The sequence below is a fragment of the Lampetra fluviatilis genome, chromosome 35 (assembly GCF_964198595.1).
Source record: "Lampetra fluviatilis chromosome 35, kcLamFluv1.1, whole genome shotgun sequence".
Classification (NCBI taxonomy): domain Eukaryota; kingdom Metazoa; phylum Chordata; class Hyperoartia; order Petromyzontiformes; family Petromyzontidae; genus Lampetra; species Lampetra fluviatilis.
In genome coordinates this window covers 4,755,927-4,767,334 of record NC_136309.1, presented here as the reverse complement: position 1 = coordinate 4,767,334, position 11,408 = coordinate 4,755,927, and the positions used below count along the sequence as shown (strand labels likewise).

Here is an 11,408-nt window from a genome sequence, read left to right as displayed (position 1 = left end):
CACCTTCACGTGTGGAGGTCACGTAGGTTGGCTCGGACTCAAATGAGGCCTGTCACCCGGTGCGGTGTGTAAAGCGTCAGCAGGCTGCACGGGGAGAGGGGAGGGGAGGGGGGTAAGCGGTGCGTTGTGTAGGCCGCGTCGTGGTGTACACGCCGAGCGAGTGGTGGTGAGCTGCGGTGGTGGGTGGTGGTGGTGAGCTGTGGTGGTGGGTGGTGGGCGAGCGATGGAGGCTGCGCGCGTGGTCCGCGCGCTGCTGCGGGAGCTGCGCTTGGCGTCACCCCCGGAGCGGCGCCTCCGAGACGGCCTCGCGTACCGCCACGTGGCGCAGCTGTTCCGCGACAACCAGGCACGGGGCTGAGGCAGTACACGCGGGACAGTACACGCGGGACAGTACACGCGGGACAGTACACGCGGGACAGTACACGCGGGACAGTACACGCGGGACAGTACACGCGGGACAGTACACGCGGGACAGTACACGCGGGACAGTACACGCGGGACAGTACACGCGGGACAGTACACGCGGGGCAGTACACGCGAGATGGGCAGTACACGCGGGACAGTACACGAGATAGAGTACACGCGAGATGGGCAGTACACGAGATAGAGTACACGCGAGATGGGCAGTACACGAGATAGAGTACACGCGAGATGGGCAGTACACATGGGGCAGACAGTACACATGAGATACAGTACACATGAGATACAGTACACGCGAGATGGGCATTACACGTGGGACACTACACACGAGATGGACAGTACACATGGGGCAGACGGTACACATGAGACACTACACACGAGATGGACAGTATACGTGGGACGGGCAGTACACGCGAGATGGGCAGTACACGTGGGACGGGCAGTACACACGAGATGGACAGAGTGCATATGGCCTGTAAACATAGGGCAGTACACATGAGACAAAGTACGTATGAAACTACGCACGTGACCCAGGACACACGAGATGAACAGTACATCGGGGACAGTGCGCACGTGACCGTACGCACAGGACAGACTGCAGTACGTAGGGAGACAGACCGTTCAGGAGACAGTAGAGGTGAGACAACACGGACAAGAGAACATCGCCAGGCAATGGGACAGACGAAATCAAGCGGGACAAATAAAAAAACTACTTAAAAAAAGTTTTTTAAAAACTGTTTTATTTCGATTTAACTGTTTTATTTTAAAGTGCTATACAAAATATGTATTGCTTTAAACGAGCGATTTAATAGCTTATTTGATGGCGATGTTGATACAAAATGCATTGCCTCTGGATCTGAGTGTGTGGGCAAAGTTTCGGATTGACACCGAGACACTGGGCGCCTGCTTCTTGGGCAAGGCGATTCCAGAGTTTAGGGACCGCGGCGTTTTTGACCACCACAAATATATATTTCGATTTAAAGCTTTCGTGACTGCAGGGATTCATCGTCTTGGTTCATTCGGAAAAGTCACGTAGAAGGGAAGTAATGAAATAATAAAAATAAAACATAATAAAATAATTCTCACGACGTTTAGGCTACAACGCAAGAAGCCGTTGTAGCCGAAACGTCGTGAGAATTATTTTATTATGTTTTATTTTTATAATTTTATTACTTCCCTTCTACGTGACTTTACCGAAAGAACCAAGAACACAAATATATAATTAATAAGACGTCCATACAAAAAGTTAATTGCTTCCAAGGAGCCAATTCATTGATTATTTGATGCCGATTTCGATACAGGCATGCATTGTCACCGGATCTGAGTACGTGTGCGAAATTAGGGATTGATTGGCAAACGGGAAGTGGACGAAATGTAGATTACAAGATTTGACGATTTGACCACGATACAGGAGTCCAGTTAAGTAAAACCGTTGAAAAAAAAGATTAAACATGCTCGTCAATAGTCGTGCCCTTCTAAATAAAAATATACAATAAGCGACGTTTCGGGCAACGGTCGTTCCTCATCAATATCGCCAAGTGATTTATTTTTCCAAACAGGACAGATACATGAGCCGACGCCACTACCGAGACCATAGCTTCCAAAATTCCCATCCAATGCTCGCCATTCGCCACAGTGACAAGCACCACGGCGACTGTGCCAGGCCAGGTGCACTTTGAGGCCACGCCAAGTGTCGGAAGGCTCGCCGACAGGAGGAGGTCTCTGGACAGACCCAGGTGCCCGTGTGTCAACCGACCAGAGGTCGCAACTGGGTTCCCGATACCCGTACCCTACCCGATACCCGGCTACCCGTACCCGTCCGGGTACGGGTAGCCGTTTGCCACCCTGGTGCGGCCGGGTACGGGTAGGCCGTGAGTCACTGGTGAGTAACTGTTTGTCACTCATTTCGGGTAGGGTACAGGTACGGGTAGGGAACGGCTACCTGTACCCGGCCGGGTACCCATTTGCGACCCTGGTGCGGCCGGGTACGGGTAAGGAATCAAAACCCGTTTGCGACCTCTGCAACCGACTGAGATGACCGGCAGATGCACCAGCTGCTTCCCCCTATTCCCATCTACCACAGCACTTCCTGATCACCTGTCGCCGTCCCCTCCACTGAACCCCCTCCCCACCCACCTCCTCTGCCCGCCAGGTGACGGAGGAGCAGAAGTGCCGCGCTCGCGAGGAGATGCTGCACCGCGCAACCACTTACCTGTGCCTCCTCCGGAGCACGCGGCAGTACGCGGCGCTGAATCACAAGTACCAGGGCGGAGGGGAGCGCTCCCCTGAGGACGTGGCGCGCCTCGTGGGTCTCGGCATGCCCCCCCGCCATATGCAAGCCCCCCACGGCGAGGGTGGCGGCGGCGGCGGTGGGATGGGAGGAGGCGACGCGGAGCCGCGCTGAGCGAGGGCCTGCCGGATTTAGTGCGCGCGCGGTGCGTCCCAGCGGTTCACGTGGGGGGGGGGGGGGTCGTTTAAACAACAAAAATAACGTCGACTTGGAACGCAATACCGCCACCGCGCAGATACATGTGTATGTTGAACTTCATTTGCACCGTACGTAGCCCGCCGTGCTAATATTCCGCTCGCTCTCGTAGAGAGAGCAAGAGAGGACGACTCGGAAGGCGGCGAGGAAGAACCACAGGCAAGAGGGAAGGCGGATGGCCACGTTGTGAGTCAGCGCCAACTAGCCCATCACACGTGTGAGGGGGAAACACTCTATCCCATACGTTCAGAACAGGTTGAGTCCAACATTTTTGCTGTACCGCCATCTCACAGCGAGCCCAGGGTATTATAGCACAACGCGTGTGCGCGATCCAGTGCAGGATTACAGGCCACACGCATAGCCAACAGCCAACCCTTACTTGACCACTTTCTTCACTGCGGTTTGGTGAAGTGGGATGGGGGTGCGGGGAGAACCGGTGCAATTACCTGGGTGTGTACCACGTGTTGCAGGCTTGGGCTGTGCGGTGGTGAAACTGTGCGGCGCTTTGAGTGCCCCTCGTCTCGTGTGGGTGGCGATTGGTTTACTCCGGGTTCTCCAGTTTCCCCACACACCCCCGAAAGGCTGCAAAACTCTCATGAATGGAATTAACCAAACGTCCCAATGTAGCAGGAACCCCCTAGGGCCTAGACAGAAGACTATGAGACTTTACTGGATGAATACATTGAGTTGTGATTATTATGAGTACGAAAGGCCGTGACCCGAAGAGTGATACATGGCTACCATCACACATCCTTGCCTGTTTTCTGCACCGTCACATCTGAGAAACAATAAAATGCTGCCTGGCCTCACAAGGCAACCCGAAGCAAAAAGAGATGTCCTGTCTGTCTCTTGTGTGTAACTGTTGCTAAGGGATTGGTCATCAACAACACGTTCCTTCGGAGTGGGCAGGTAGGAACTTGGTTGGACAGCGCATTCGTGCACGACAGAAAGCTCGCGGTCACGTGACACACTTCAACCAATCCGGGAGCGTACATGTTTGGGAGGGGCTATGCACGACAGACAAATAATCCCTGGTGGGCAGTGTGGAACTGTTGTTCCTACCTGTAAAACATTTATTTAGTCACGTGAAGCCCTTTATGCATGACTTGATTGTGAGCAGCACCCTCCAGAGTCGCCGAGGGTAAACAAGCATATTGCTAAATAAAGTCATTGCACATTATTACGATGCACCAGTTGAGAAATTCTATACCTGGCCAATCGACTGCAGTGCACCCTGGGAGGATAGAGGCGGCGGGGGAGGGGGGTGCTGGGGAGATATAAATTGCCCTTTCAAATGCCGCGCCAGGAGATTGAATCGGTGACTGTCCTGTGCTACCCAACATTCAACGGCAGAATGTTCTGTAGCATTTCGATTCGCGGCGCTAGGATATCGCGATTTCATTGAAGACACTTTTCGTAATACTTTATTTTCAGTTTGTATAATAACTTAACATCACAGTTATCATGAGAATCAGAACCAGAAGTGTATTTCCTTATGCAAGGATGACCTTTTCAAGGGTGACTTGGCCAGGATGGTGAAAGCTTGGGTAAGCCTTTATCCAAGCAGTTGATTGATCGTGGCTGATGATGAACTGCTGGATGATACATTTTTAAGGCCCACTGAGCTGTATAGCTCTTTGTTTAGAAGCGACCTGGCTTCTCACAAACGAAGTGACTTAAGTTGAAATGGTTAGCAACAGCCAAATACTCTACGCTAAACCCATGTTTCTAAACGTGGAGGGAAAACCCGGGGGGACCCGGAGAAAATTCCACGGGGAGAACATGCAAACTCCAAAATATACAGGATCAAGATAGAATCCACGAACTCCTGTATACCAGGCGAGGTAGTGAACATCTCGCCGCCGTGCTGGTCAATGGGGTTTTTTGACCATACTTCACCACGCTGCGATTGGTTCATGCGAGCACTGCCGCCACTGTATTTAGTTTGTTGTCCTTTCCCCGCACCTCCGATAACCACGGTTGGCTACGTCCGGTGCGAAAGAAGTTGAACATGCATACATTCCACCCGGTGCACAGTGGCAAATAAAACAGCATCGATTCTAGAACTGTGACCCCCCAATCTCAAGCACCACATCGCCGCATATACACGTTACAGCGCGTTTGTCCCATCCACTCCTGGATGAGGCCTCCCCCGCCCACCCCCCCTGCAAGGGTTATCTGACCATACTTCACCGTGATGGTCAGTGAAGGTGCTGGGGGGGGGGGGTGGGTGGAGTACAGAACAACAATGTATTTTCGAAACGGTGTCCTCCGCTTCCCACGACACCGGCAACACCTGTTCTACGTGCTCGTCCGTCGTCCAGGCTCAACTCCTGCTTAGCTCCCGACGTCTGGTAGGGGTTCAGGGGTTCGGGCGCATTCCTGGCGATTGGTTCAACGGCGGCTTCATCGTCACGCGCCAGCTCACGACGGATCCTGCGGTCGCTTACGCCGCTGTAAGACCCGCCGCGAAGCAAGGCTGCGGCGAAGAAGAAGAAGAAGCCTCGAAGAGGGTGTCAACGGCTCGAAGTGAAGAGCGAGAGACTTGAAAGAGGAACCCAACGGATCGGGGCGCAAGCGGCTTAACCGGGGACGTCACACGCGAAGGGCCGAGTGAGCTCGAGAGATGGGAGCAATGAAAACAATTCGTGCGCGAGCGAGGTGGATCGCAGCACCGCCACTGGACCGCGAGGCATGGCAACGGCGTCGAGGGCAGGCCTTCATCCAGCGGTGGATAGACATTGGCCAATGATGATGCTGATGATGATGAAGAAGACCCGGCAAGGATGAGCCGCATTTGAAGAAAACGGATCCAGGGTCTCAGATGCCACGCTTTGAAGTAGAGGGGGGAGAAACTGGATGGGGGGGCCTATGTCGTTACCTGCTCCAGGACCCATGGCAAGCACACTCTACCATAGCCTCACGTGGAGATTCATAGACTCGCACAGAGCCTCATCGTCCGGTGGCGCAGCTATCGAGCGTGCAGGTGGTGCAACTGCACCCGGGCCGACGGGCTGGAGTGGGGGCGGGCGGTGGCGCAGGCACTACGCTATGAAGAGGAGGGGAATTATGGAAATTTGGTGGGTGGGATGGGACATTTAATTTGTGGCACCAGAGCCCATGCCATACTACACCGCTGTGGGGGAGCGGGAGAGACGAAGGGGGGGGGGGCGCTGTTAGGCTCAGGGAGTCGGCGCCTGTGGCCCCTGCGTCTTCACGGGCCGCGTATCCAAAAGGCCGGCCTGCTCAAGGTGGCGCAGGGCGCGGTGAGGCCTGAACGACACGCGCAGACCGCAGCGCGACTCCAGCCAGCGCTCCACCTCCAGGGACACGGCCGCCGGGGATACCGACGACGCTGCTGGGACAAAGCGGGGGGGGGGGGAGGTGGGGGAGGCGGGCGACAAGGGAGGGTGCAACGGTGTGAAAATATAAACTAAAGTATAAAAACTCGAAACTATTTTTATTTTCATAATTGTTTTTTTTACCCTTCTATCTGGCAACAAAACTGACGCCTTTTTTACAAGGAGTCATGTTTGCATAGACCACAATACCTGCAGTCATAATGCAAAAAAAAACATAACTCTGATAATGTATGCACTGTTATCAGAGTTATGTTTTTTGTTTGCATTATGACTGCAGGTATTGTGGTCTATGCAAACATGACTCCTTGTAAAAAAAGGTGTCAGTTTTGTTGCCAGATAGAAGGGTAAAAAAACAATTATCATATTTTTTACTGGCAAATGAGGTTCCAATGGTATTTTTATTTTACCAAGTGTGGCCCCACTGAGCTGTATGTAGCTCTTTTTTAAGAAGCAACATGGCCACAAATGATGGCTCAACGAAGTGGCTTATCATCGTGTGGATATTCAAAGCAGCCAAATACTCGAAACGCACGTTGATTCTAAACGTGGAGGGAAAAATCGGAGGACCTCGAGAGAAATCCACACAATCACGGGGAGAGAAAGACGTGCAAACTCCAAATATACAGGCGTCGGGATCGGGATCGAACCCACAACCTCCTGTATAGCACCGAGGTAGTTGACATCTCGCTACCGTAGAAGAGGATGCATGCATGGGGGGGGGGAGGTCACGTGGGCAAGAGGGGAGGCACAGAGATTGAAGGAGACACACAGGGGACACGAGTGTGACGGGACAGATAAGACTCCGAGACAAGACGGGACATTAAGGAACAGGGAGGATAAACGGGGACACACGGGGACGTGAGGTGACCACCTCAACTGTGCATCTGGCTCACCCCTTCACCTCTCGCCTATAAACCAAACTCTCAGCGAACTGGACTTGTCTCGATTTGAAGCTTTTGTGACTGCAAGGATTCATACTCTTAGGTTTTTTTGGTAAAGTCACGTAGGTAAAAAATAATACAAATTAAATAATAATAAATGAAAATAAATCAATAAAATTGATTTATTTTCATTTATTATTATTTTTTACCTACGTGACTTTACCGAAAAAACCTAAGAGTATATATCCTTGCAGTCACGAAAGCTTCAAATCGAGATTTTTTTTTAAATCAATTTAATTGATTTATTTTCATTTATTATTATAATTTTATTTTTATTATTTGACTTTACAGAAAAAACCTAAGAGTGTGGACTTCGTCAACCCCCGCGCCGGCTTGGCTGCCCGATGCCCGATCACCACGACCAAATGACCCTCAAACTCTCACACGGCCTCCTGCTATGCTCAGCGCTCACCTCACCCGTCCTCCCTCCGGATGAATCTCGCAGGCGGTGCAACTGCCACCAGTCCCCCCACCGCCCCCCCCCCCCCCACCGCCGTGTTGCCCCTCACCTTGCGCTCCACCGCCTCCCGCCAGGCGCAGGATGGCGGCGCGGGCGAGCAGCACGTCCTTGCAGTGCTCGTGCAGGGCGCGCCGCGCCAGCGCAGTGACGAGGGCGCCGTTGTTGGCCGTGCCCTTGTAGTAGAGCATGCGCGCCAGCCCCAGCGTGTAGCGCGCGCGCCGCCGCCGGTACGCGGACAGCGTGCGCGCGCCCAGCAGCAGCGAGAACAGCGCCAGCACCAGCATCAGCTGCACCTGCGGCGGCGTCAACGGTCGAACGAATCCTATTGGATTTTTTGCGTTTGCAGCGATTCGGCGAAGTTGTAAACAAGGCGTACATTGTTTGCCAGGTCAAACATATTCCCCCCTATAGTATCCTGTTAGTGCTGCATAGATGCTCGCGCGTCTCCCCGCGCATTTCCCCACGCGTCCCCTGTGTCTCCCCGTGTGTCCCCCGTGTCTCCCCGTGTATCCCCCCACGTGTCCCCCCGCGCATCACCCCTCTGTCTCCCCGTGCGTCACCCCACGTCTCCCCACGTGTCCCCCCACGTGTCCCCCCACGTGTCCCCCCACGTGTCCCCCCACGTGTCCCCCCACGTGTCCCCCCGCGCATCACCCCTCTGTCTCCCCGTGCGTCCCCCCACATGTCCCCCCACGTGTCCCCCACGTGTCCCCCCACGTGTCCCCCCACGTGTCCCCCCACGTGTCCGCCCACGTGTCCCCCCGCGCATAACCCGTGTCTCCCCATGCGTCCCCCCGCGCGTCTCCCCAAGCGTCCCCCCGTGTGTCCCCCCGCGCATCCCCCGTGTGTCCCCCCGCGCATCCCCCGTGTCTCCCCGTGCGTCCCCCCGCGCGTCTCCCCGATGCGCGCGCGTGCGCCCCCCGCGTCGCCGCAACCTTGAGGTCGGTCATGATGACCATGTAGACGTTGACGAACACGGCGAGGCCGCCGATGGCCAGCGTGCCGTTGACCAGCGTCTTGTCCAGCGTGGACATGTGCACCCGCACCTCGGGCAGCGTCAGCTCAAGCGCCGTCCACGGCACGTCTGTGGGGTGGGGGGGTGGGGGGTCAGGGTGGGGGGGAGGGGAATAGTGGGGGGGGAAAGGGTGAGGTCGGGGGTGGCAGGTGGAGGAGTGGTCAGCGCACTGCGCTGCGAACCCGGCGACCAGAGTTCAATTCCCACTCGTGGTCAATATCGGTGACGGATGTCTGAATCGGTGCTGGGCCTCCCCTCCCTAGGTCGGCTGAGTACCTGGTGCGGTGTGTAAACATCAGCGTTGGGGTTCGGTGATGATGAGATGAGATATGCGTAGTAGGCCTCTCGCTTTTTCAAAATACACATGCAAAGTTTTCGTAAATCAAAATGTTATTCAGCATATCGGTGAAGTATATCTTAATATTTTCCCACTGAGCTTAGTAGAAAATGTGCACGAATACAATCCACGTGTTGTGTTTAAATGCCGCTTGCCAACTCAGGTTTGAAAGCGTCCATCCGTTCGTCCGTAACGCGGTTGGGGCGAGGGGGTTGGTTTACGACGACTCTCATCAAGTTTATCGGATATAAATAACATCTCAAGTTGCCAGCTGCCCCGCATCACTGCCGCCCAACTGTGCCATCCTCAGGGGCCGCGGGCCGAGTGAAATGAAGCAGCGGCTTGCGCTTGGCCCAAGGCAGAGGTCGCAACCGGGTACCCGATACCCGTACCCTACCCGATACCCGGCTACCCGTACCCGGCCTGGTGCGGCCGGGTACGGGTATGGGTAGACCGTGAGTCACTGGTGAGTAACCGTTTGTCATTAATTTCCCAACGTCTTGTCTCTTCTCACAATTCAAGTTCCTAGAATCAACCCACCCGCGCCTGCAACATGGCTTCATCCCAGAGGTCGCAATCGGGTACCCGATACCCGTACCCTACCCGTACCCGGCCGGGTACGTACCCGGCCGGGTACGGGTAGGGTATGGGTACGGCCGGGTACGGGTACCCGTTTGCGACCCTGGTGCGGCCGGGTACGGGTACGGGTAAGGAATCAAAACCCGTTTGCGACCTCTGACCCAAGGCCTGCTCGGTGCCCCACTCCTCCTCTGTGTTCTTCCCAAAGTTGACTCTCACCTTTGAAGGCCTTGAGCATCAGGCGCCCGCCCTTCAACCGCGCCGCGACAAGGACGCGCGTGAAGATGCGTCTGGGCGCACAGGGGTGGACGGGGAGGCGCGCAGGGCACGGGGGAGACGATTCGTCGCACCGTCACTTGCAGCAGACGTGAATCGTAGCGTCACAGCTCACGCGGTCAGTAGGCTGGCCGCACCGTCAATATCATCGTTGTTGTCGTCACTCACAGCGTCAGCATTCATAGCGAACGGCGTCACTCACCGATATTGTCATCACTCACGGCAACATCGCTCACAGCATGCAGCAGCAGCAGCAGCAGCATCACAAATAATGATCATACTCTTTGGTTTTTTCGGTAAAGTCACGAAGGTAAAAAATCTAATTGAATAAATGAAAACAGCTAAGTTGTCCCCACCTGAAGGATGCTTGTGTTGTGCCCGAAACGTCGTGATTTAATTTAGTTTTCATTTATTTAATTTTTTACCTAGGTGGCTTTACCGAAAAAACCAGAGTATGAATCCTTGCAGTTACGAAAGCTTCAAATCTAGAAATAATGATCACTCGGAGCAACGTCGCTCGCCGCATACGGCATCATCACAAATATCGCAGAGACTTCGCTCGTTACAGCATCGTCACCAATACTGTCATCGCTCAGAGCATCAATCACAGCATCAACGCGAATGATAACATCCCACATCCCACATCACCTTCATTTAATTTGTTAAACATCGAAGCAAATTGGCGATGCAGGCTGGTGGGGCCATGTGGTTGGTGGTGGTTGACGGTAGTTAATATCAGTGGTGATTGATGGAGCTTGATATCAGCGGTGGTTGATGGTGGATGATATCAGCGGTGGTTGACGCTCGTGGTAGTTCATAGCGGCTGACGTTCTTGGCGGTTGACAGTGAGTGGTTGTAGTTGCCTTTGCTGCTGGTTGCTAGTTGTTGCTAGTTGTTACCGGTTGCTAGTTGCTGCTGGTTGCTAGTTACCGACGCTGCTGGCGGCCGCTCGTTGCTGCTGGTTGTTGCTCGTTGCCGATTGTCGACGCTGGTGGCGGCGTTTCGTCCGCCGGTGCGAGAGAGTCACACGCGCGGACGAGGCCTCACCTCTCGGGCCACGGGTCCGACGCGCGAGTCCACGGTATCCAGGACATCCACCTCCTGCCGTGCGTCCTCCAGCGCTCCGCGGCACGCGACGTGCGACTTCCGATCGCCCAGAAGGCCACCACCTCGTAGCGGTCCAGGTTCACGGACACCTGCTCTCACAGGAAGGCCACCTCGCTGCATCACCAGGGCAGCGCACGCGAGACGGCGCAGGCTAAAGGCAGAGACGGCGCACGGCACAGACGTGGACGGCGTGCGTCATCGTCGTCGACAAACGGTAGCAGGCTTTGTGACCCCCCCGTGCCCCGACCGGATATCTGTGGGAAAAAAGAGCCTCATAGCTCATCGGATTTCTCCAGGATATATAAAGATTCTGATTCCGAGGCAGTCCACACGCGGCGGTGCACATCGGACGGGCGGAGGGAGAAGATGGGGAGAGGGAGATGGGGAGAGGGAGATGGGGAGGTGGATGACAGAGTCAGGTTTCTG

The 11,408-nt window shown here is 54.7% G+C and overlaps 2 protein-coding genes across 4 annotated transcripts in view; one reads left to right on the top strand and one right to left on the bottom strand.

Moving 5' to 3' along the window:
• Positions 1–2: 2 nt before the first annotated feature.
• On the top strand, positions 3–3,724 carry FMC1 (formation of mitochondrial complex V assembly factor 1). The gene is made up of 2 exons (XM_078872787.1): positions 3–346; positions 2,573–3,724. The coding sequence occupies exons 1-2, from the start codon at positions 224–226 to the stop codon at positions 2,822–2,824; spliced, it is 375 nt and encodes a 124-aa protein (XP_078728913.1). The 5' UTR covers positions 3–223; the 3' UTR covers positions 2,825–3,724.
• A 648-nt stretch (positions 3,725–4,372) lies between these two features.
• TMEM143 (transmembrane protein 143) overlaps positions 4,373–11,408 on the bottom strand; it is a 33,156-nt gene continuing 26,120 nt past the window's right edge. For 2 of the 3 annotated variants that reach the window (XM_078872782.1, XM_078872781.1), the window contains exons 5-9: positions 10,923–11,071; positions 9,819–9,889; positions 8,604–8,752; positions 7,718–7,961; positions 4,373–6,263 (exon numbers count right to left, since the gene is read on the bottom strand). In XM_078872782.1, the coding sequence (XP_078728908.1) occupies positions 6,088–6,263; positions 7,718–7,961; positions 8,604–8,752; positions 9,819–9,889; positions 10,923–11,071 (789 nt within the window). In that variant the 3' untranslated portion in view covers positions 4,373–6,087. The remainder of the gene's footprint in view (positions 6,264–7,717; positions 7,962–8,603; positions 8,753–9,818; positions 9,890–10,922; positions 11,072–11,408) is intronic. The other variant, XM_078872784.1, reaches the window with a different exon arrangement.

Bases quoted from the DNA above. Each gene is read 5' to 3' on its own strand.
- FMC1 (XM_078872787.1), top strand. From the start codon at position 224: ATGGAGGCTGCGCGCGTGGTCCGCGCGCTGCTGCGGGAGCTGCGCTTG. The intron at 347-2,572 runs GCACGGGGCTGA...TCTGCCCGCCAG, and splicing joins AGCTGTTCCGCGACAACCAG to GTGACGGAGGAGCAGAAGTG.